At 37.3% G+C, this 26,743-nt stretch overlaps 2 protein-coding genes across 2 annotated transcripts; both read left to right on the top strand.

Annotated features, from left to right (window-relative positions):
• Positions 1–23,206: 23,206 nt before the first annotated feature.
• On the top strand, positions 23,207–25,079 carry K441DRAFT_284761 (uncharacterized protein). Its single transcript, XM_067640954.1, has 2 exons — positions 23,207–24,971; positions 25,022–25,079. The coding sequence occupies exon 1, from the start codon at positions 23,249–23,251 to the stop codon at positions 24,908–24,910; it is 1,662 nt and encodes a 553-aa protein (XP_067498649.1). The 5' UTR covers positions 23,207–23,248; the 3' UTR covers positions 24,911–24,971; positions 25,022–25,079.
• A 119-nt stretch (positions 25,080–25,198) lies between these two features.
• Positions 25,199–26,355, top strand: K441DRAFT_681276 (WD40 repeat-like protein; the record flags this gene model as incomplete). Its single annotated transcript, XM_067651457.1, has 2 exons — positions 25,199–25,292; positions 25,325–26,355. 2 exons carry the CDS (start codon positions 25,199–25,201, stop codon positions 26,353–26,355), a joined length of 1,125 nt encoding a protein of 374 aa, XP_067498648.1.
• Positions 26,356–26,743: the final 388 nt, after the last annotated feature.

The raw sequence follows: 26,743 nt of genomic DNA, 5'->3' as shown, positions 1-26,743 counted from the left end.
TATTATCCTATTATCCTATTATCCTGTCACCCTATCTCGTTTAATTATACGCGCCCGTTTGCCTTTCTTTACATTAAGAAGCACTATTATTACCCTTTTCTTAAATTACCTGTTGCGCACGCGGAATTTTACTATAAAAATGCCTAGAACTATAGAACTCCGCTTAAAAGGAAGGCCGCCGCCTTTGCCTCCTACGCCTCCGCCTCCTACTATCCGGTTAATAGCCCTTATATACTAAGAAAAGGCGTAAATAATAGAGGTTATCTTTAAAGCTGCCTAAAGCCACCCAGTTAATTAGCGCGTAAATATCTATTATGGTTTAACGCAGGTTATTTTAAACCAGGAGTATAATGTAGTTAAGGCTGCAAGAAATGCTATAATTAAGATTAAAAAGGATAGAGAGCTTAAAGGAAACTTAAAAAGTAAAGAGTGGGAAAATACCTTTATAGATATTAGGAAGCTTTCTAAGATTACTTATAAGATTAATAAGATTAAGACGGTGCGGGATATAGTTAAGAAGGAGTAGGGAGAGGAACTTTTAGAAGGTCCCTGCAAGCTCTTCTATATATATTATATACTAAAAAGTATTCGTATTCTTATTAATTAAGCTAAAAAGAGCGAGATTGCTAGAGAGAATATGTTAAAGATAGTTAATAATATAATGCTAAACCGCCTAGAACTCTTAAAGGCCGGGATCTTAAGGACTCTATACCTAACACCCTTAGATTTCCTTAATGCTTATAAATTTGGACTAGAAGTTAATGAGGAGCTAGTTAGGAAATAGAGGCTTGCCTATTATCTAAGCTAAGGTTATAAGCTTTTAGTGCTAGCCTTAACCGTTAAAGCTAAAGGAAAGGGATTTATACCAAAGCTAGTTACTTTGGGACCTCTGTTAGTACCTTTTAAAGAGGTTAAAGGCTTAAACGCAAAGATGCTATATAGTACGTTTCTGTTTAGAGGTAAGGTTTCTAAAGCTAATAGAGAGGACTCTAAATTTAATAAATCTACGTCTTTAGAGGATGTCTTTGTTGCTAGCTCCTCGCAGAAACGTAAGACTGGAAAAGCTTCTAAGAAATCTCCTAAAAAGAAGCTAAAAATAGGACCTGCGAAACCTTTAGCTTCTGGTAAAGCTAATAGATAAAAGGGAAAAGTAGCTATAATTGCTAAAGCTAATAGAGAGGTAATTGTTAGGAAACTACGGCCGAAATGAAAAATAAAATGCTCGTACTATTTTAAAACGCTAGTTAAATTAATAAAGGCTCTTAATTTAAAGAAAGAACTAGAAGGCGGTATTTCTTCTATCTTATAATAGTTTATTATAGCCTGGTAAGGAAATAGGATAGAAGTCCGCGCGCTATACCGGATATATCTTTAGAAAATGGCAGGATTACTAGGACTAGATGCCAGTGCTTCCTCTATAAATTTATATTTACGAATTCATTTAGTCTCTAAGAACTATAATGCTATTAATATTCTCTAAATAGCCAAAAGCTCTTATTTTTAGTTTAAAAGGGATAGTCATCCTAAGCATACGAATAATAGTCTTAGGATTTACGCTTATTCTACTATACGACCTAGTGATTATTAAGTAGATTATATAGGGTTGAGGAAGCTTATATTAGGCTTAAAAGGGGAAATAGAATAGGACTTACTTAGAATCCACTAGGCCGATTTATTTAAATAGTAAAAAGATACTAAGATTCTAGACATTTTTAAAGAGGAGTTTAATATATATGCGTATTATTTACGTAAGACTACTAGAGAGGAAAATAGCGGTATCCTTTGGACTATGTGCCATTCTCTATTACAATAGGTAGTTTAGATAGATCTGGAGCACTACCAGCATACAGTGGCTTTACGCGCTAATGGCGCTACTCGTTTTATTATATATCTAAGCTATACGCTCTAGTTCCTTAGTGGCTATCTCCCTAAAAAGCGGAACTTAGAAATTAACCTTCTATAAGTGTGTAAAGAAGGGCCAAATTCTAGAGAAAGCTAGCTTTGTTCTTATATCTCCTTAATTAATAAGGGGAGTTAGTCTTGCGTAGAGTTCCTACCTGGCATATATCAGTATATACTAGAATAAGTAGGCTTACTTTAAGAATGTGGTAAACTTAATAGTAGAGGGCGTATTAAGAATATAGAAACTGCCTAGACTAAAGCTAATGCTAAGAAGTTTAAGCTTAACTGGATACCTATTATATTAAGGACTAGTAAAGTACGGTTTACGAAAGCTACTATTACACAAGGAGCCTCTTAAGCAACATTAAGTCGCTTAATTGTTATACTAGACTTAATTGCAATTCTACCAAATATTAAGAGATTGGAGATTCCTAGGCTTAAGAGCTAGTAGGCTGTTATATAGATAAATCTAGATGCTTTTCCCCTGGTTTTAACCCCTACTGGCGAACCTATTTTTAACGCTCCTCTATATAAGTTTCCGGCCTATATATAGCTATAGGCAAAGAGCGCTGTTTTAAATGCTTTAGTTAGGAGACTTTTATGGGACGACCCTTAAGTAAGAAGAGAGTAACAGTTAATCCTAAATCCTTTATTAAATAATNAATATAAAGTATTTTNGGAAAGACATAGGANGCNTNTTACTNAGGCTGTTTNTAANAGCTTTGGAGAGCTAGAGGAATTTAAGCGGGAGGTATTTAGGGTAAAGTCTTACTTTTTAGCAAAAGAATAAGGGCGTAAGCGTCCTGTAGATGACCTAGAATATCCTAAAGACTCGGTTTTGGATCTAGAATACGAATATAACCCGGCTGGTATAACTTCTCGCGCTTCTCTACTAACCGATTATAGTTTTGAAGGCTATTCTAAAGGTAAGGCTGGGGCTATTACGCCTTAGGGCGCTAGGACTACTGCGCTAAACCTTAGTCCTAATATATTTAATAATAAGGTAGCGCCTATAGAAATCGACCGGGAGCTAAAGGATATAAGTAAGCTTGAAGAAGATAGCTTCTAAAATGCTGCTTCTGAATATTCGCTAGCATTTATTAATATTTTAGAGAATATTAATAAGCCAGCAGTATTACACCGCCCAACGCCTTTATCAATTTTAAAAAAGGGTACTGCTTTGGAAGAACAGACAATTAATTCCAGTGTTCTCCAACCTCTTATGTAGAAGACAATATAAGCGGAAATGAATACTGTCCGTAAAAAGGTGTCTTCAAAACTCTAGGTTAGTGTTATTAATATATAGGATAATGTAAATATAGAGCTTGAGGCGGAAGGCGTAGATAATATAGAACAGAGGCGATAAATAGGGAAGGGGTGTAGGCAGCTTTAAAGGAGTTAAAAGTATACTAGGTATTAGGTTGTTTTTTTCTATTCTTAAGCGTTCCTTACCTACCAAATAGGGTCTATAAAGAAACGTTAGGGGACAACGTTTTAGGTAGGAGTAGTAATATAATAGTATGGAACGCTCCTCGGTTATTTTGGTTTATTTCTTATTATATATAGGGGGCTTAGGGTTATATATATTACAGAAGCAACCTAGGCTTTAACCTTATCCTAAAAAAAATCCAACTTACCCTCTAGTTATTCTTCTACCTTTCTAGCGTAACTTATCTAGTCCCATTCCCCTTATAATGCTTAATTAAGTATTATCTTTTAGTGTTAGGCTTTGCCCTTTTATACTAGCTCTCTATTATTTACTGCTATAATTAGATTAGTGTTTATATATCACCTTCCCTTTTAAAAAGCAGCTAGATCTAATTAACCTACAGCTTTACCTACAAGCTTATTAAAATATTAGATACTTAGTTTAACTTCAATAATATTCTTAATAAGATTCTTAAATCTACTCCTCTTTCTTAGCTTCCACTACAGCTTCTGCCGCTTCCTCTACTACCTCTACGGAGGAAGCCTTATATCTAACTTAGACGGCTACCCTTTGGGAATAGGCCTTAATAGATAGCTCTACCTTCCTATATAGTAGACACTTTTGTAGAATAAGGTAAAGACAATAGAAGAGTTAATTATTCTAAGAATAAAACAGTTTAAGTAACAAGAGATAAATAACGAAGAAGCTTAGGAGAGGATGCGCCGCTATTATCTAGCTAATAGAGAATACCTATAAGGGCAAGCTTAAGTCTAGGGGGCTTATGCTAGTATAGGATGCAAAGAAGGCAAAAGATATATCGTGGTGGCAAAAGCTATAGCTAAAATAGTAGGGTCCCTTCTAGATTAAAATGGTATTAGAAAAAGGGTTTTATAAACTTAATAGTACTAAAATAAGAGGCAATCTATATAGGAATAGGTTAAAACGGTTCCTTATATAAGATCTTAAGGAAGTTAAACTAGAAGGCCGTATAAATAAAAGTAATGTAATATAAAAGAGGTCCCCGTAGAAAAGGAGGCACCTAAGGAGGAGGCCGTAGCGTAGGTAGAGAAAAGGTAATCTCTAGGAAGAATTAGCTGAGTTCTTGTCTATAAAAGTCCTCCTGCCCTCTTATTTAAGCAACTTAATCGCCACTACTTATTAAAAGAGTTCCTTTAAGCTTCCTAAAAGACAAATAGCTAGTTTCCTACTACACTAGTATGGCGCCGTACTACTTTGTTAGTATAAGGATTATATAAGCCAAGCTTAATTAAACCCTTCTAAGAAAAGAAAGCAGAAGGAAAAAAGTAAGAGAGAAAGCCTTTATAAACGGTAATTAACCGAGATTATATTATAGTTACAGTTAATTCTACCTGTCCTTTATATGCGTTTCTCCCTTCTAATTACATTATAATCTTATTACGTCTTAAGGATTATAGCTCTACTAAGAGACGGTCTTCTATAAAGATCCTTCTATAGGCAAGCCGTTACTTAGGACACCTTGTAACGGAACCTTGTAGTAAGAACTACAATGGGTTCGTTAATGGGCTAGGTGTGTAGGAAATGTAAGTATAAAAGTCAACAACGTAATAATAACTGGTGGAGTGGTTGCCTAATAGATTAACTCTAATTGTATTCTAAGAATCACTATAAGGAAGAAACTATCTAGGTAGGGACTAAGGGTCCTTAAATATATAACCGTACTCCTATAAAATCCTTCTTATATATAATATACGTTTTGTATATAAGGTACGTAAGTTCCTCTTATTTCTCTTATTTAATATATAGCATATTATATAACCTTAGTTACTATTCCTTATTATATAGTTCTATTAGCTCCATTCTAGACCGTACCTAAATTAACTAACTAGCTTCTTCCGTCTCTTCTTTAAGTAGTCGTAATATTATACTTAAAGCGTCTGTAACACCATCTCCCTCCTCTTTATCTTCGTCCTTAAAGATNNNNANNATCTCTANGTNGTTTACTAGAGGTNTAATATCCGTCTAATTAATTTGGTTAATATTATTGCTCATTATACCTAAAGCAATTTCTTCTTTATACGCCCAACGTCGTGCTCGCACTATTGCTGCAATATTATCTCTTAGTGAGATTATACCGTCTCCGTGTTCTCGTTGTTTAAAAGAGGGGTTAGTTTATATTACGTTGGTGAACCTATCTTCGTAATAACCGTCCTCTTACTTAGAGTGTACTAAAGCGAATATTTGTTTGTCTTATGACGTTCGCTCTACTTCTAATGCTAAATATACGCGACCTATTACTCTTAATAGTTATCTGGTTCCCTAATTAATTTATCTTAGGGTCTTATATTTAATCTACTGCTGCGCGGCTAGATGGTGAACTGTTATAAGCCCTTGCTAAGTTAGAATGTTCCCGTAACGCGGAACAGAAGGCCCTAAATACTTAAATTATAGCGTCTGCTCGTCTACTTTGTCTTAAGAAGGTTTATAAGAAGGTTTGTTTTAAGGAGTAAAAACTTGTAAAATAAGGTTTATAGGAACTAGGTAATAAAAAAACGGATTTTCCTCTAATAGAGAAGGAAATAGATCTAAGTATTTCGGCAACTACTCTTTTTGGGTCCCCCTTAGGTGACTTATTCTTTAGCAATCCTTCTTTATTAATGCTACCTAACCTAATCTCTTCCGATACTCCTATACCTTTTCTATAGCGTTCTTTAAATTCTCTAGTAGCTCCTAGGTAGTCTTAGTGTAGCCTATCCACTTAACCTTGTACTATATCTCGTCGTTAATGTTCTTATGATTAACAATCTTCGATACTTGCTATTTATCTTCTTCTTGTCCTTTATATATATCTGCTTTATAGACTAGTGGCTTAATATTCCTATATACTAGCTCTAGCATTGCGATGTGCTATATAGGGTAGATCTTTATTTTAGCTAGTAGGTTTAACTTAAATATGACCAGTAAAATCCTCTATGTAATTTTAAAAGGTCCTAGTTTAATATGGTCTAATTTCTTGCTTAGTCGTCGACTCTTAAAATTTTTGTGTAGTAGCTATACTTTATCTCCCTCCTTAAGATCTGGTCCCTTAGATCTCTTAGTATTATAGTATTTTTTTATTCTCTCTTATACTTTCTTTGCTAATTCCGTAAGGTCTATATAAAGATTTATTAACGTCTTTATTCTCTCTTTAGCTGTACTACTCATTTTCTTTGCTTATTGTGGTGATAATAATATTCTTAGCTTATATCCGTAATTTGCCTTAAATGGTAATATGCCTATTTCTTCTTAAGGTGTTGCATTATATATAAACTGTATAACTGGTAATAGTAATACCTAATTATTCTGTGCATGATTGATATAATACCTTAGATACTGCTCTAGCGTCTAATTTAATCTTTCCGTTTAACTGTCTGTCTGCGGATAATATATGGTAGAAGTTGCTGCTTAAACTCTTTGCTCCGCTAAGAATACTTCCTAAAATACTACTATGAATCTTGGATCTCTATCTAATATGATTTTGCTTGGTGCTTTATGTTTTATAAATACTTCTTTAATGTAGATTCTAGCGACATCTTCTATTGAGATTTCTTCTATATATATTATAAAGTATCCCTACTTTATAAGCTTGTCTACTATTACTAAGATCGCGTTATAATCTTGTCCGGTAATAGGATCTTTTAATTTTGGTAACTTAATAATAAAGTCCTATAATATGACCTCCTATAGTCTTTCTGGTATTTCGATAGGTTGTAGCCCTCTATATAGCTTATGCCTTGTTAGTTTATTTCTTTAGCAATCTAAATATTCCTTTATAACTTTTCTAGCTATCCTCTAGATTCCGTTAATAATGTACTCCTTTTAGAGTCTTAACACTAAGCCCGTAGCTCTATTATGTTCTTAGGTTAGTCCCTTATAAAAGTCCTCTATAAATTACTCTGCTATGCTTTTTAGGATATACTTTGCTTCTTAATTTTTATATATATCTGTCTGTAGATCTTCTAGCTATACTTCTAGAATTCTTTATGCCTAAAAGCTTTCTGGTGTTTTATAGACTTTCTCTAGTTTATTATCTTTTTAAATTGCTATAATTTTTGGATAATTATACCTAATTAATCCGTCTGTATCTTTTTGCAATAAAGCCCCTAATGGCTTTTCCTTATTTTATAGTTTAGCTTTGTGGCTTAGAGCATCTGCCTATATATTGTCTGTACCTTTAGTATACTAAATTTTAAAATGGTATTCCGTAAGTATCTCTGCCTATCTAACCTATCTTTAGTTAAGTTCCTTTATTATTAGGAATCCCGTTAGGTTCTTATAATCCGTCTTAACTATAAATGGTTTCTTTATGCCTTATAAGAATGCTCTTTATTTTTTTAATACTATAACTATACCTAATAACTCCTTGTTGTAGATGTTATAGTTTAACTCTGGTGGTGTTATCTTTCGACTATAGTATGCCACTAGGTGCTATCTATCTTAATGCCTTTATATAAAGCACGCCCCTAGTATATAGTCTAATATATCTGTTTCTATAACCGTCTTTAGTCCTAGTTAATAAATCTTAAGAACTGGCTCCTGGGTGAACAACTCTTTGACTTTCTTAAAGAGTTCTCTTTACTCTTCCCCCTATGCCTATAGTTCTTCTTTCTTTATTAACCGCGTAAATGGCTTAATATCCTTTAACTATTGCGCTATAAACCTTCTATAGTAATTATAAAACCCTAGGAACAATCTTAACTATATAACGTTCTCTGGTTCCTATTAATTTACTATAGCCTTAATCTTTTTTGGATCTATACTAAGTTGGCCTAGTTTAATGATAAATTTAACGAAATCGGTTTTTCTAGTAAAGAACTCGCATTTTTTAATTGCTACTGGTATCTGTTCTTCTTATAGTTTCTTTAAGACCTATTTAATGTGTTCCCTGTGTTTTTCCTTAGTTATTAAGTAGATAATGATATTATTAAGATATGCTATAATAAATTCATCTAAGTGTTCTCCTAATATATTGTTAATACGCTTCTAAAACGTTGCTGGTGCGTTTATAAGCCTAAATTGCATAACTAATGGTTTATATAGTCCTTTCTTTAACCTAAAGGCTGCTTTTTATTTATCGCCCTCCTTAATCCTGATCTAATGGTACGCCTATCTTAGATCTATCTTTGTGAAGATTTGCGTATTACCTATCCTATTTTAGATTTTGCTAATTAAGGGTAAAGGATACCTATCCTTTCTGGTAATGCTATTTAACTGTCTATAGTTAATACACAGCCTTAGTTTGCCATTCTTCTTTGGTATAAATAGTACTGGATAACCCGCTGATGACTGTAATGGTCTAATGTATCCCTTTTGTAGATTTTCCTGGACAAACTCTTTTAACGCTTTACCCTTTTTTTTTGGTAAGCTTATAGATTAGAAAGAACTTTAGACTTGTTTTTGGTTTTAACTCTATTTTATAGTCCTATGCTGTATATTTTAACAGCTTTTTACTTTCCGGTGATTATAGTTTCTTACCGTACTTATGGTATCTCTTTAGTATATGGCTTAGTCCTTTTTCTGTTTCTTTATAGGTTGCTCCTACTTAGTACTATACTAACTTGGCTTGTTATTATATCTTGCGGCGTTAAGTATCTTTAATATTAACCTAACCTGTAATCTAATCAATTCTTAGATTATATTCCTATAATTAAGGTATACCTAATACTGCCTCGTCCCGTCCTAATGGTAGGATATTAAAGACATCTTGATTTATCTTCCTTTGATAGTTATCTAAATAGGTCCTATTTTAAGATTGATGATCCCTCCTCTATAGGTTATTAGATCTCCTAAAATTATAACTAATAGGTAAGGTTACTCCTTTTATCTGTAAGGTAGCCCTATTCTTTTAACTACTGCTAGTAAGATATAGTTTTGCGTTGCTCTACTATCTATTAGCGCTTTAAACTGCTAATTTTACTAATTAATCTGTAAATTTAGGTGTTGTCCTTAAATTCCTTTAAGGGTCTGAGGCTCTACTACTGGCTCTCTCTAGTCCTATAGGCCTCTACTTTTTCTAACTATTGGCTACTTAATCCTAGTGTACTTGGCTTATTTTTTAGCTAATGCCTAGTTTGCTTTTTATCTTTAATATACTATAGATACGTGTTTTCTAGGTATTTTTACTACTGTTGTCCGTCTAAGCATTCTTCTATAAGGAATTTTCCTAGTTAAAGTACTAAACTTCCTTCCTCTTGGATTTCTATTGGATGCCATCTATATATATATTTGGCATTCCTGTACTATTACTTGTCCGTTATCTAGTATATCCTTATAGGGTATTTCCGATTCTTTTTTTTTTAGATTCTTATATATTTCGTATATATCGTTTACGCACGCAATCTATAATATTGTGTGGTGTGCTAGGTGCTTTAGGTTAACTCTTGGCTCGTCTTTATCCCTAAGTTTAAACCTTTATTATACTAATCTAAACGTTATGACTTTATTTATAGGTACTAAGATGCGCCTTTCGCTTTTTTAGTCCTCTAAATATTCCTTTAGATCCTTTGATGTTATAATTAAGGCTCCTTTGATATACGTTATAGCCTTCTCTATAATTGGGTGGTCCTAGATAACTTTTTTATCTAACTATATATAGAAATCTTCCTACTTATTATTATGCCTTTGCCTATACCACTTTTGGTATAGCTGCTGGAGTATATACGGTTTGTCTGTAAGGAAGTATCTTCTTATTACTGTATTATAACAGCCTTTTATATATTATTCCTTGAACCTGGTTAGAATCCCTAGATCCTCTTTATCTTCTAGTTTAGTAAGCCACTTAGCTCTTAGTGTGCTTACTCTTAGCCTATTAGTGATTTTTTATACTGGTGCTCTATCCTTTATACGTCCTAATATACTAGATCTTTTGTCTAGTTTCTGTTCTTACTATATAATAATTCTTTGTCTAAACTCTTCTATGGTTTCTTTTGGTTTGCGCCTTGCGCTCTAATTCTTAAAGTTGTCTTGCTTCTTAATTCTGGTATTGATTTTTTGATCTTTAGTCCAAATACTTTGTTTAACTGGTAAATTCTCTGGGTCTATATATTTGTCTCCTAGTCTGATTATTATTTGTGCCGTAGATTCTCTAATCTGTAAAGAAGCTTCTGGCCTCTTATTTGTGGGTGTCCTAATTTATACCCCGAATTCTTAACCCCTTAGGTTCTTTAATCCTGAGCTTGCTTCTGACTTAAGCTTAGCTCTAGCCTTAGTCTAACTAGGCTTACTTGGTGTCCTTATTTTGTCTTAAAAGTCCTAGATCTTACTTATCTTATCTTAAGAATTTTATGCTGTTGGGAATTCTTGTCCTAAGCTTATTTATATATCTTTAAACTAAGCCGCTGCTCTGCTCTATTGGTTTCTATCTATTATAGGTCTTTAAGCTTGCCTTATCTCGTTTTAAGAATCTTGGTTATTTTTTATCTTGCTATGAGAATCTTAAGCCTTTAGCCTTTTGCCTTTATTAAGTGCTAAAGTGGTTTGCTGTCCTACTTCTCTTATGTTTTATAAAGTGATAGACATTATATCTAGTGGGGTTTTAATCCCTACTAATATTCCTTATTCTGTAATAGAATTATCCTCTACTTTTAGTATAATATCTTTAAGGTCTGCTCGCTTTTAGTAAGCGGCCCTTATTGCCTTATCGTTACGGAATGTTTTGCCTAGGTTAAATTTATCGTCCTTAATATCCGATCTGCGAACTGGTTCGTTGGTTCCTCTATATCCTATAGGTGCTGGCTTTTATAGCTAATAGCTTGCGCCATACTTGGCGTCCTTATGAATTTGGTATGCGTTGTTATAACAAAACGCAAAACTTTTAATTAAACACTCTTTTGTTCCTTATAGCATATTATCATCCCTTTATATATATATGTCGTCTGCTAGTCTTGTGCCTTTTACTATATAGTGACTCTGCCCACTTTTACAGTCTCTAATATAATAACCCTGTTTTCTATAATTTATGCAAGCTCCTTTTTTGAACCATTTTTCTTGCTATAGAGTCCGCCTAAATATCTTCTGCTGTTGAGATCCCTAATTCGGCCTTTGCTCTTTAGACCTTTAATTACTTAATTCTTGTCCTCTGGGTTTCTATAGTTTGCTCTATCTCTTATAGGCTTCTTTGGTACTACTTAGGTCTATTAGCTCTGCGCCGTACTATAGTTTCTGACTTGGCTTTTATTGTTGCGTACTCTACGCCTTATATAACTGTGGAACTCTGTCCTAGCCTCTCTTAGCCTATTCCCTTTGGTAGATCCAATTGTTAATCTTAATTGCCTAATTTATTAGTTCCCTTAGGGTATCCGCATCTTCTATTAGGATGATTGCGTCCTAGACTTTAGCCTTAAGTCCCTGTTTATACTGTGCTATAAGCGCCCTATTATTCTACTCTACTTGTGTTGCTAGTGTCTAGAACTATATTATATACTTAATTGCTAAAGTTTATTGCATAAGGTTCTGGAGTTTTTTTTTTGCTGTAGTTATTTCTTCCGGGTCTCTAAATATCTGCGTTAGTTATTCTACAAATTCTTCCTAACTTAAGAATATAAATCGCACGTCTTGGTTAGTGGTCGTTATTCCGTTTACCTATATCTTTATAAGGTAAAATTTAAACTACTTAAGTGCTTTTCCTAATAAGAATAGTCCTGTATAGGCTATCTAATCTATGGGTGTAGGTAACTTTACTTCCTTCTGTAAGACCTTAAAATGTATCTGTATAAGGAATCCTTTGAGCTTTAACCTCTCTTTTATAAATCTCTTAATTAATAGTAGCTTGATCTTTGCTGCTCCTATCCTATTAAGTTTTTCTTCTAATACTGTATTATTAGCTGTTAGCTAGTTAACTATTTTCTGTAGCTGTCCGACCGTTATAGGTTGCTGTGAGTTAGTATTCGCTATATTAGTGTCACCTCCTATCCTTAAAGTAGTTGCTGCTATTAATGGCGTTGTGGTGGCTGCTTTTGGTGGCATGTTATTTGACTTCTTGTATTAATACTATAACTAGGTAGTAATTGTGTAACGGAACCTTGTAGCAAGAACTACAATAGGTTTATTAATGGGCTAGGTATGTAGGAAATGTAAGTATAAAAGTTAACAACGTAATAATAACTGGTGGAGTGGTTGCCTAATAGATTAACTCTAATTATATTCTGAGAATTACTATAAGGAAGGAACTATCTAGGTAGGGACTAAGGGTCCTTAAATATATAATTGTACTCCTATGAAATCCTTCTTATACGTGATGTACGTTTTATATATAAGGTATATAAGTTCCTCTCGTTCCTTTTGTTTAATACGTAGCACATTATATAACCTCGGTTACTATTCCTTATCACATAGTTCTATCGGCTCTATCCTAGACCGTGCCTGAATTAACTAACTAGCTTCTTCCGTCTCTTCTCTAAGTAGTTATAACATCGTACTTAAAGCGTCCGTAACACACCTGTTACTATAAGCAGCAACTCTTTCTCTATCTTCTCTTTATCTCTATAACGAACGCGTAAAGTAACTATAAGTGAGGCTTATCTAAGGAACACTTAGCACTATAATAGCTAGCACTCTTAAAGACTAAGAGTCTTCTACCGCACTCCCACCTTATTGCTATAAGTAATTAGGAAAAGAGTTTACTTCTTTAAAGCTGGTTCTAAATCCTTAGTCTTAACAACTACTCTTATAAAGAATAACTTTATGCGTAATCTTCTTCCTTTTATCCTTATTACTAGTAACTATCTCTTATAAGTATTTTATATTTTCACGCTCTATAATTTTTAATTTAGCATTTTTATTTCCTTTTAAGTTAAGAGAAGAGCTACTTACTTTAAGAAACCTTAATTAAGCATATTAGAGGTTAAAGTCAATTTTTAGTACTAACTAATATTATTGTTATGGAAAAGTCTTAGTAAGGAAAATCTAACTAATTAGACAACTTTAACCGCTGGTTAAAGTTCCTTAATATGTTAACAATTCACGTAACGGTCCTTTTTAATTCACCTTTTTCTGGAAAATACTATAAGGCCTTTATTTTAATTTCTTATTATTTTATCTTATTTAGTTATACGCGCCTATTTACTTTTCTCTTACGTTAAGAAGACACTATTATAACTCTTGTCTTAAAATACCACCTATACGCCCGTTGCGCATATAAAATATCACTATAAAAATATCTAGAACTATAGAACTCCGCTTAAAAGGAAAGCCGCCGCCTTTACCTCCTATGCCTCTGCCTTCCGCGCCTCTACCTCCTACTATCTAGTTAATAGCCCTTGTATACTAAGGAAAGGCGTAGATAATAGAGGTTATCCTTAGGGCCGCCTAAAGCCACCCAGTTGATTAGCGCGTGAATATCTATTATAGTTTAATACAGGCTATTATAAACCAGGAGCATAATATAGTTAAGGCTGCAAAAAATATAATAGTTAAGATCGAGAAGGATAATAAGCTTAAGGGAAATTTGGGAAATAAAGATTGGGAAAACACTTTTACGGACATTAGAAAGCTCTCTAAAATTACCTATAAGATTAATAAAATTAAGGCGGTACGAAATATAATTAAGAAGAAGTAGGGAGAGGAACTTTTAAAAGGTCCCTATAAGCTCTTCTATATATATTACGCACTAAAAAGCATCCGTATCTTTATTAATTAGGTAAAAAGAAGTTAGATCTCTAGGAAAGATGCGTTAAAAATAATTAATAATGCGATACTAAGCCGCCTAAAACTCTTAAAGGCTAGGATTTTAAGGACCCTATACCTAATACCCTTAGACTTTCTTACCGCCTATAAATTTAGATTAGTAGTTAATAAGGAGTTAATTAAGAAATGGAAGCTTATTTATTATCTAAGCTAGGGCTATAAGCTTTTAGTGCTAGCCTTAACTATTAAAACTAAAGAGGAATCTATACCAGAGCCAGTTACTCCAGTGCCTCTGCTGTTACCTTTTAAGGAGGTTAAAGGCTTAAATGTAAAAATGCTATATAGCTTGTTTCTGTTTGGAGGCAAGGTACCTAAAGTATAAGGAAAAGACTCTAAATCTAATAAATCTACGTCTTTAGAGGATAACTTCGTCGCTAGCTCCCCATAGAAACGTAGGGCTGGGAAAGCTTCTAAGAAATCCCTAAAAAAGAAGCTAAAGATAGGACCTGCGGAACCTCTGGCTTCTAGTAGAGCTAATAGGCAGAAGGGAAAAGCAGCAATAATTGCTAAAGGAGAGGTAATTATTAGGAAAGTATAGCCAAAGTAGAAAATAAAATGCTCGTGTTATTCTAAAACGCTAGCTGAATTAATTAAGGCCCTTAATTTCAAGAAAGAGCTAAAAGACGGTATCTTTTTTATCTTGTACTAATTTATTGCGGCTTAGTAGGGAAATGGAATAGAAGTCCGCGCATTATACCGGATACATCTTTAAAAAATGGCAGGGTTGTTAGGATTAGATACTAGCGTTTCTTTTACTAATTTATATTTATAAATCTGCTTAGTCTCTAAGAACTATAATACTATTAACATTCTCCGGACGGCTAAAAGCTCCTATTTTTAGTTTAAAAAGAATAGTTGCCTAGAGTATGCAAATAATAACCTTAGAATTTACATATATTCTACTATATAGCCTAGCGATTATCTGGTTAACTGTATAGGATTAAGAAAGCTTATATTAGGCTTAAAAGGGGAACTTAAATAGGACCTGCTTAGAATCTACTATGCCGATTTATTTAAATGGTGGGAAGATATTAGAATTCTAGGCATTTTTAAGGAAGAGTTTAATATGTACGCGCACTATTTGCGAAAGACTACTAGGGAAGAGAAAGATGGTATCCTTCGGACTATATATTATTCCTTGCTATAATAGGTAGTTTGTATAGATCTGGAGCACTATAGACACACTATAGCTTTACGCACTAATAATGCTACTCGTTTCATTGTATATCTAAGCTACGCGCTCCGGTTTCTTAATGGCCATCTTCCTAAAAAACGGAACTTGGAAATTGATCTTCTCTAGGTATATAAAGGAGGGCCAAATTCTAGAGATAGCTGGCTTTATTCTTGTATTTCCTTAATTAAGGAGGGGAGTTAGTCTTATGCAGAACTCCTACCTAGAATGTATCGGTATATACTAGAATAGGTAGATTTGCTTTAAGAGCGCGGAGAACTTAATAGTAGGGGGCGTATTAAGAATATAGAGACGGCCTGGACTAAGGCTAATGCTAAGAAATTTAAGCTTAACTAGATACCCATTGCGTTAAAAACTGGAGAAGTACGGTTTATAAAAGCTACTATTGTATAAGGAGCATCTTAAGCAACATTAAGCCGCTTAATTGTTACTCTAGACTTAATCGCAATCCTACCAAACACTAGGAAATTAGAAATCCCTAGGCTTAAGAGCTAGTAGGAGGTTGTATAGATAAATCTAACTAGTCTTCCCCCGGTATTAACTCCTACTGGCGAACCTATTATTAGTATTCCTCTATATAAATTTCTAGCCTATATATAACTGTAGGCAAAGAGTGCCCTTTTAAATACTTTGGTTAGAAGACTTTTATAGGATAATCCTTAAGTAAGGGCAGAATAGCGGGTAATCCTAGATTCTACCTTAAATAATAAATACGAAGCATTTCGGGAAAGACATAGGGCGCGTATTACTGAGGCTGTTTGTGACAGTTTTAAAGAGCTTAAGGAATTTAAATAAGAGGTATTTAGGGCGAGGTCTTACTTTTTAGTAAAAGAATAAGGCCATAGGCGTCCTATAGATGACTTAGAATACCCTAAAGACCTAAGTTTAGATCTAAAAAACAAGGGTATAACTTCTAGCGCTCCCCTGTTAACTAAGTATAGTTCTAAAGGCTATACTAAAGGCGAGAATAGGGCTATTACACCTTAAGGCGCTAGGACTACCGCTCTAAACCTTAGTCCTAATATCTTCGATAATAAAGTAGTGCCTATAGAGATTAACCGTGAACTAAAGGATCTAAGTAAGCCTAAGGGAGATGGCCTCTGGGATACTGCCCCTAAACAATTATTAACGGTTATTAGTACCTTAGAAGACACCAATAAACTAGTAGCATTATACCGCCCAACGCCTTTACCAATTTCGGAAAGGGGTGCTGCTTTAGGAGAGCAGGCAATTAATTTTAGCGTTCTACAATCTCCTATATAGAAGACGATCTAAACGGAAACGGCTACTGCTTAGGAAAGAGTGTCTTTAAGCCTTTAGGCTAATGCTGTTAATATATAAGAGGATATAAGTATAGAACTTAAAGCAGAAGGTATTACGGATGGGGATAATGCGGAAGAAGCGGAGGTAATAATTAAGGAGGGAGTGTAGGTAGCTTTGGAGAAGTTAGAGGAGCGTTAGGCGTTAGGGTGTCTTCTTTTTTAGGGTATTTATTACCTACTAAGGGAGATATAAGGAAACGTTGGGGGACAACCTTTTAGGTGGGGGAGGTAATATAATGGTGTTAAATGCCCCTTAGTTATTTTGGTTCGTTTTCTTATTATATATATAAGGCTTAGGGTTATATATTACAGAAGAAGCTTAGGTTTTAACCTTACCTTGCCTTAACTTAATATAATTTCTCCTCTACCCTCTATTAATTAACGACTTCTCTAGTATAACTTAAGTCATTCCATTCTTTTATTTACAATGCTTAATTAAATATTACCTTTTAGTGTTAGGCTTTACCCTTCTACACTGCCTATAATAGTAGTAATATTAATCCGGCTATAAAGCTAAAGCTCCCTATATACTACTATATATATATTAAATAGCTTATTAGTAATAGGGCTTAGCGGAATATATATAGGGTGTAAAAATATTATTAGAATAGTAACAGCTTACCTTCTTTTTATAACCGCGATAATAACTAAAGCCTCTTTCTCTTCCTTATATTTGGTGTGTTCTAAATGCATTATATATTTAGGCTTCGCAAGCTTAATAGGCTATATCTTATAGGTAATAGCACCTAAATATTACGCAGAGGAGGCTGGCGTGGGGGTAGGCTTAAAGAGAGTCGCGGTTATATAGCGGATACGGTAGCAACTGATATAGCTTAACTAGTAGTAGCGGTAGATATAGCAGCATTAAACAGGGAGTTAATTAATAAAGTTTAACTTTGGCTTAGCGTCGGATTAATACCAGAAATCCTAAATATCGCATCTATACCCTATAAAGAAGGGTGTAGTATATAATTATATTTAAGACCGGCCGCACGCAGCTTCTGCTATAAACTTTTAGATAGTAGATCTGCGTGCTCCCATTCGTTTATATAGTTGTTAAGGTATTTACGCGTAGTAATTAGGTGGAATTGATATGCTATTTGATATAGCATAGTATATAGAACGGCAATAGTGTAATATATTGGAAATAGAGTAGATCTACTAATGGCTGCAGGTACTGCTAATATCTGAGCCTATGTCTAAAGTCTCTTAAGGATATAATTCTTTTTGGTATCTAGATTTGCCCCCTTCTTATTATATATTTCACGTTCGGGCGTTCTTAACTAAAGGGAGTTATTGTAGTAATTATAGCAGGAGTCTTTATTAGTATTTGCAGCAATTAAAGCGTTAGGCTTAGTAAAATACTTATATAGTGTTTCCTTAATATACTTATAATTATTATATAGCTAGAAAAACTTATCTCTTATCTCTATACGCTTCTACTTGTCTTCCTTTTTACCTCCCCGCTTTAACTAGATGGTATTACTAGCTAATAAGTCGTCTAAGTTTATAGAATTAACTAACGGTAATTGGGATCCGCGTAATGGTAATAGTTAAGAGGTAAAAGAAGGGTGGGATAATAGTGCGTAGGACTATCACTGTTGGCGAGCATTTAAACGGTGTACTGCCTTTGGCTTTAGCTATAGGAGTAGGTCTTATTCGCTAAAGCACTAGTATTTAAATAGAAAGATTACTTTAGCCCTTCTACTATCGCGACCAGCTTAACCACCACGCTGTAGAAGAGGAGAGAAATGTTATTTAGGCGCTGGTATTATATATATAACCACTCTATAGACGTTTAGAAGATTAATACTAAGCCTAATAGCCTCTATAGCAAAAATAATTTAAATCTTAGAAGATTCTGCCGGTTTCCTAAACTTATCTAGAATTAACTTCTTGCTAAATAATAAGGTTGTTTAATAGAATACGGCCATAATTAAGCGGGTAATATTTTTAGTATATTAAGCTAGATATAGCTGCTATAGGTACTTAGATATGCTTCTATACGCCTCTATAGCTTAGGCTCTAGTGTTAAAGAATATAATAGTCTTTAGAATCTTATACGGAGTAGCTAAGCAGCTCCCTCCCTAAAAGACGGCAGGATTAATATATGTTTTAATAGTTAAAAAATTAACAGCCTTATTAAAAAGGAAGCGGAGCGAGGTGTATTTAGTAATTATATCCTTTAGTATCTAGCCAAAACGAAAGATAAGCTCTTTGCGGAAAATAGAAGTCTGCTTAAGGTGTATATTGGTGTTGTTAAAGCCTAAGGACTTCTTTACCATTTCTAACGTTTCTAGATTAAAAGTTATAGAATAGGTAAACCACGGAACTGAGTTTCCAATTAGATTGCGTATATAGTGTAGCTGCGCATACTTAGGGTGAAACTTCTTGCCCTATTATATAATAAGATAAGCTTTATCAACAATAACTAAGGCCAATTGCTTCTTAAACTTAGGGTCTTTAAGCAGATCTCGGAAAGATGGTATACTGGCAAGCTTAGGACTAATAAAGATATGGGTATATAGGCCGGATCTTGCATTCTTAAGCGCTTTATCTATATCCTTAATATCAGCGTTAAGGAGTAGCGCATTACCACCAATCTGATTAACCTTTTAAACTTACTCTTTTGCAATCTTGTTTAGAGGAAGAAATACTAGCGATGTAGTATTTTTATAAAGGATTGAAATTACTTGTATAATAAGGCTTTTACTAAAGCTAGTTTGTGTAATAAGGATAACGTTAATGCGATTATAGATTAGCCTCCAAATACAGGTTACCTACTCATTTTTTGCATAGAATTCGTCGCTGTATAGCAGTGATATAGTACCTTAAATTGCGTTATCTCATACTTAAGTTGTTGTATTAGGCTTCTTCTTATCTTAGATTTTTCTCTAAGCTCTAGCTACGCGTATCTTTAGTATATCCTAACTGGCCAAGCTAGTAAAGAGTTAAGGTATATCCTAGCTAGCCAAGCTGGTAAAGAGTTAAGATATTTATAGATCTGTCCGCAGTAACTAAGGGGCTTCGTCATCTGCTACCGGTAACTAAGACGCCTTATTATTAGAGCGTTGCTTTTTAAAGACGTTTACTACACCAATAGTATTATTTACTACCTCGCTAGTAGTACAAGGATAGTTGCGTACTATACTAGGCGTATATCCAGCTCTTAGCCTCCTTATTAAGGCCTTTAATCGTTTCTTTATACTAAATAGCGCTATATAGCTTATTGGTAAACATAGAGTCGATACGGGGTTTGCAGGTCAATATTTAGGTAGTGCAGGTAGCGGAGAAGCAATAAAGCAGGTAATAAGGCACAGAATTAATCTAGATACAATATATTAGCTATTTAGGTATTTATCTACTATAAATATTAATATAGGAGGTTAAACGTTAAGGATTGGTAATAGTTAATAGCTCTGGCTGAATATTTACTGTTTTAGCGGTAATATTTAAGGCGAAATATAGCGGTAACCACCAGGCCATTCGCAATAATTTTGGCAGCGTTAGAATCGCCCTATAAAGTTCTAGAACGTAACATTTACTAATTGTTTATAAAGATATTGGTTTATTATTAATTGGTAGCTAAAAAAATAGTATAGCGCGTAAGTTTGTATAAGAATCATATATAAATCAGCGCGAGGGACTAATAAATTTCCAAACCGTGTACCAGACGACAATAATATAAGATAATTAATCTGTTATGTAAGCAGCTTATAATTGGTTGATCGTCTAGGACCGAGATAAGTATGGCGCGCCTTCATCCGCGATGACTAAGAATGCTCCTGTACCTTTTCACCCAAACACTTACCACCTTTCTCCTTATCGCCACTATGGGTAAGCCACGCGTAGTTAGCCAGTTTGAAGGCCTTGAACAGTAGCACCAGGTCCTTCAAAACCCTCCTGATCTTAAGCAATAGCGCTAGCGCCTGTACGACGTTGCCGAACCCCTATGCCTTACTAAAGCTGAATTTGATACCTACTTTCCCTATATTAGCAATGTCTGGTTATATTAAAAGAAGTATATTTAAAAGGATGGCGTTAAGATTTAATATTGGAACTATTGTATATAGCCGCAGACAAATAAAAGTATAAAAGATATAGGAAATATCTTAAAGGATAAAGATGAGAAAGCAAAGAAGGCCCGTTTAAAAAAGATTTAAGACAGCGGCACCTATAAAAGCTTCCTTAGAATTAAGATACTGCTTAATTCTTATACCCTATCTCTTACTAGCAATTCTTATAAGCATAATCTTAATTATATGGATTAAATAAAACGAAATAACGCCTTACGTCTTTATTGCGAGCACGAGATTTAGAGGCAGCGCTAGCCGGCTAAGATTCTCGCAGCGCTTTAAGGCTCTGCTTATATGTAAGACGGGAGGAAACAATTAATTAACGCTGGCGGCGAATATCTTAAGCTTTAAGATCTTAATAACTGGGTAAATGTATTTAGAAAGGTTTACCCAGATCTATATACTATTAGTTATAAAGATAACGCTAAAAATTAGCTAGCAAAGGCGTGTCTATTCTTAGATTAAAATGGCTAGAAGTATAAGCTTCTAGACGTTAAGAAGGATAATACTTAGTAGAATAAGAAAAGGAAGGCTCTAGGGGACCCAGAAAGATCTACTAGAGTTATCTTTTATATACCTAACCAACTAGACGCTTTACGAAAGTATGGAAGGCTTACTCTACTTAACTTAACGCATAAGACAAATCACTTAAAATGGCCTCTATATACCTTCCAGGTACGCGATCCTAGAGGCACCTTCCTCCTAGTTACTCACCTTCTTACCAATAGTGAGGATAGTAATATTCTTGCAGCTGCTATGCGGCAGATTAAGAAGGCTTATAATAAAGGAAGGCGCGAGACGAGCTACTGGCAACCTTAATATTTTCTTATTAACAACTCTACTGCTGAGCAGCTTGCTGTTAAAAAGGCCTTTTGCGGTGCCTATAAGAATAAGGATAAGGTTATCCACCTACTCTACTAGGTACACTCCCGCCAAACGCTTAAGAAGAGGGTGAAGAACTAGGAAATAAGAAAGGAAATCTACTCTGCTCTTTACTACTATACGATAGAGGCCTCTGCGAAGGACGCTATCAATTAGGCGATTCTTTTAGCTTATAAGATTAAGTAAAAAAAGCCCGGCTAAGCTTATAAATTAATTAAAGATATAATTAAAGGCGAGAAGGACAGAACCGTTAATATATTTACCCCCCTACCGTCTACCCCCCCACCGTCGTCCGCACCTGCTGCTCTGCTAAGCAGCGCTATAATTCCAAGAAAGGATATATATAAGCTATAGGCTAAGCCAAATAAGGTTAAAGTTCTTGCCAAAGAAATTTAATTTAATTTGGTTTGGTATCTATACTATAAGTGGTTTAAAACGCTACCTCTATAGGCAAATTATATACGCGCCCACGTTCCTTTACTCCTTTAGATCGCCACTATAAATACAGTTAAATTATGGCACCGTTCCTTAAAGAAGCCTTTATAAGTAAAGAAGAAGATTTAGGGTATATTTAGCCTTAAAGGAACTATTTGAATTATATACGAAATAGCAAACCAGTAGGACGCCCGCGCGCGGTAGCGCCTTACTACTCTACGGACTTGCAATCTCCCTAAGGCAAATAAGTATCCTTAATTAAGGAAGTTTCCTCTTCCAGTTTAGGAAAAGCTAGTTTAGTAGATTAAGATTGCCTGCCAGTATATTAGGGACGAAATCCCCCTTAAGCGGTATAAAGACGACGCTAAATATAGGTGTAAATTCTTCTAAATGTATAAGCTTCTATGCTGCTATATCTAGCAAAGAGAAATCCAGTATGGAATACTTACTAATTAGCACTGGGAGGACTACGCCCTTATATTTAAAGAAGGCGGCCTTAAGGTTTATCAATCCTAGGGCTTAGAGTAAGTAAGAGCGGGCCGTAAATTTAAGGAGGAGCAAAAGTAGATAATTAAGGAGAGGCAGACGCTGCGGGTAAGGGAGCAGTAGGAGCGTCTTTATAGTAGGTGGTTCAGCCTTATAAAAGAGACTTCTAATCTTCCAGTTAATTAACGCCATAACGCTAGGAACGCCTGGGTTAATGGGCTTACTAAAGCTTTAGGTCCTTTAATGAGGGGGAGCGCCCGCAAGTAGCTCTCATCGGTTGATCCTTTTAGTGTGCTTAACCTGGATACCATCTTCCCTAATAGTAAAATACAAGAGGAAAGCCAGGAGTAGAAAGTAAAGCTTAATTAGGGCAGTTGGATTAGGCTTAAAAATAATCTTAACTATATAAAGGCGGATGATCTATGGAGCGCATTAGAAGGAGAGAGCAGCGGCGTTAAGGAGGTTCTTAAAGATCTAGACGACTTTAGCTTATGGGACGCAGAAGAAGCAGAGGGGTAATTTATATATACTTTGCAGTTCACCGCCAGAAAATATCTGGTAATAGGCGCTACTATATAAAAGCTAAGCTTCATTTTAATTTTAAGCAGAAGGGTTGCAGGAGCATTCTCAGTCATCGCGGATGAAGGCGCGCCATACAAACTTTGGTGGACGCGTCAACGGAGGATGCCGCGCGATGGTGCGCGGACCTGCTTTGTAAGCTCGGTTGGTGCGTGGGGTTTGTTGGTATTATAAGTGCACTCCGGGGATTGCCGCCGAAGCTCTTCGAGGAAACCCTCTGTCGTACTTTACCGCCAAGGAGCGAATGTCATGGGCAGCAGGACGCCAGACTAAACGGGAAGAAGACGGGGCGTATTCTCTACTGGGCATCTTCGACATACACATGTCACTCATCTACGGTGAGGGAAGGAAGAATGCGTTCAATCGGCTTTGGGAGGAAATCGACAAGTCCTCAAGGGGCCTTACAACACAGAACATCGATCTAGCCAAGCTGCCTACCGCCAACGGCGCCTCTTTCGATTCGCATTCCGACGAGCATACCGCGAGATGCCTTGCTGATACGAGAGTTGAGTTGAAACGTCAAATTAAAAAGTGGGTAGATGACCCGCAGGGCAAGAGCATATTCTGGCTCAACGGTATGGCTGGGACGGGAAAGTCTACAATTGCAAGGACTATTGCACATACTTTCGCCGCCGACGGCCACCTAGGGGCGAGCTTCTTCTTCAAGAAAGGCGAAGGCGATCGCAGTAATGCTTCAAGGTTCTTTACAACCATAGCAACACAGTTGATGGTCCATTTGCCAGAGCTGATGCCTTGGATAAGACGAGCAATCGAGGCCGACCCTACCATTTCCGAAAAGATTCTCAAGGAACAATTTGAGAAGCTTATCCTCCAGCCGCTATCTCAAATATGCCAAATTTCTTCGCAACCACCCAGAGTAGTCATCGTAATCGACGCGCTAGACGAGTGCGAGCGAGAGGAAGACATACGAGCCATCCTACGGCTTCTAGCACGAGCAAAAGATGAGGGTACAATATTCCGGATTTTTGTAACAAGCCGACCGGAGCTGCCAATTCGACTGGGATTTACGAAGATGGCAGCAGGCACTTACCAGGACCTCATTCTCCATGAGGTTCCACAAGTCACGATTGAGCATGATCTTTCCATCTTCTTCAAGCACGAGCTAGCGAAGATAAGAGAGGAGCGCTCGCTACCTCTAGACTGGCCTGGGAGTACACGCCTTCGTTCCCTAGTCAATATGGCGACCCCGCTGTTCATCCTTGCCGCTACAGTGTGCCGTTTTGTTGGAGAAACGAGAGGGAACCCAAAAAGACGTCTGGATACTGTCCTTGACTACCAAGCGGTGAATCAGGTTTCCGAGCTTGACAGGACGTATCTGCCCATTCTAGATCAGCTGTTCGACGATCAAGACGAGGTAGAGCGCGGGAGGCTCGCTGAAGAATTTCGAGAAGTAGTCGGGATAATTGTCGTTCTTGAAAGTCCGCTTTCTAGCGTCTCACTTGCAAGCCTTCTAAGCATTCCTAAAGAGGACGTTATTTGTAGGCTAGACTCTCTCCATTCTGTTCTTAATATTCCTACTAACGAACATACTCCTATACGACTTCTGCATCTTTCCTTCCGCGACTTCCTCCTCGATGCTAAAAAACGTGAGAAGAGTCCATTCTGGATAGATGAGAGAGATACGCACAAGAGATTAGCTACCAAGTGCCTTCAATTAATGTCGAGATCCGGTTGTCTGAGAAAGGATATTTGCAATCTAAAGAAACCCGGAACGCTACGGAAGGACATCAATAGTCAGACCATCGATATCTGCCTACCAGCAGAAGTCCAATACGCTTGTCGTTTCTGGGTCTCACATCTGGAGCAGAGCAACAGCTGTATTTATGACCATGTCAGGTCCACGTCTTCCTTCGAGAGCATTGGCTTCATTGGCTTGAAGCAATGAGCCTTTTAGGGAATACGACCGAGAGCATTACCATGATTATAACCTTGCAGTCCATTTAGAGGTAGGTCTTCTTTATGGTACAGTAGGAAATCCTGACTAATTAATACAAAGGCTGATGAAAGTCCTAATCTACATAAGTTCGTCTATAACGCGAAGCGATTCGCCCTCTATAACCGATCAGTGATTGAACGAGCACCTCTCGAACTATATTGCTCGGATCTCATCTTCGCCCCGGAGAAGAGCATCGTTCGGAGACGATTCGAGAAGTGCATCCCTGCTTGGATCCAAATGAAGCCAGAAGGGCAAGGGAATTGGAGCGCCGCGCCGCAGACACTCGAGGGCCATTCGTGTTTGGTCGCGTCAGTGGCCATCTCGCCCGACGGTAAAGTGGTGGCATCAGGCTCGTCCAACAAGACGGTCCGGCTCTGGGACGCCGTCACGGGAGCGCCGCTGCAGACGCTCGAGGGCCATTTGAATGGGGTTGCGTCAGTAGCCATCTCGCCGGACGGCAAAGTAGTGGCATCAAGCTCGTACGACAAGACGGTCCGGGTCTGGGACGCCACCACGGGAGCGTCGCTACAGACGCTCGAGGGCCATTCAAGTTTGGTCACGTCATTAGCTATCTCGCCGGACGGCAAAGTAGTAGTATCAGGCTCAATCGACAAGACGGTCCGGTTCTGGGACGCCGTCACGGGAGCGCCGCTGCAGACACTCGAGGGCCATTCGAATGCGGTCATGTCAGTAGCCATCTCGCCATCTCGCCCGATGGCAAAGTGGTGGCATCAGGCTCGTCCGACAAGACGGTCCGGTTCTGGGACGCCGTCACGGGAGCGCCGCTGCAGACGCTCGAGGGCCACTCGAATGGGGTTATCTTAGTAGTTATCTCGCCGGACGGCAAAGTGGTGGCATCAAGCTCGTACGATAGCACGGTCCGGCTCTGGGATGCCGTCACGGGAGCGCCGCTGCAGACGCTCGAGGGCCATTCGAATGGGGCCCTCTCAGTAGCTGTCTCGCCGGATAGCAAAGTGGTGGCATCAGGCTCATACGATAGCACGGTCCGGCTCTGGGACGCCGTCACGGGAGCGCCACTGCAGACACTCGAGGGTCATTCGAGTTGGGTCACGTCAGTAGCCATCTCGCCGGACGGCAAAGTAGTAGCATCAGGCTCGTACGATAGCACGGTCCGGCTCTGGGATGCTGTCACGGGAGCGCCGCTGCGGACGCTTGAGGGCCATTCAAGTGGAGTCTCGTCAGTAGCCATCTCGCCGGACGGTAAAGTGATAGCATCAGGCTCGTTCGACAACACGGTCCGGCTCTGGGACGCCGTCACGGGAGCGCCACTACACACGCTCGAGGTCCATTTGAATAGGGTCGTGTCATTAGCCGTCTTGCCGGACGACAAAGTGGTGGTATCAAGCTCGGACGACAAGACGGTCCGGCTCTAGGACGCCGTCACGGGAGCGCCGCTACAGACGCTCGAGGACCATTCGAATAGGGTTACGTCAGTAGCCATCCCGCCGGACGGCATCAGGCTAGTACGACAAGACGGTCCGGCTCTGGAACGCCGTCACGGGAGCGCCGCTACAGACTTTCGAGCGCTACACCGGGTTCGTCTGGGCCATCGCGTTCTCGCCGGATGGGAAGCTGGTCGCATCGGCATCGAGCGATAAGACGGTCAGGCTCCGGGACGCGGCCACGGGTGCCGTTCGCTCAGCAACCCATGTGGGCGACATTACCACTCAGCTATCTTTCTCGCTAGATGGGTTTCATATAGAATCTAATCTAGGAAAGATCAGCGTAAGTTCTAACACACTAGCCTCGCGTCCTCGACCG

Source organism: Cenococcum geophilum (assembly GCF_001692895.1).
Source record: "Cenococcum geophilum 1.58 unplaced genomic scaffold K441scaffold_59, whole genome shotgun sequence".
NCBI classification, from domain to species: Eukaryota; Fungi; Ascomycota; class Dothideomycetes; order Gloniales; family Gloniaceae; genus Cenococcum; species Cenococcum geophilum.
The sequence above is the reverse complement of the archived record's forward strand: the minus strand, read 5'-3'. Positions and strand labels throughout refer to the sequence as shown.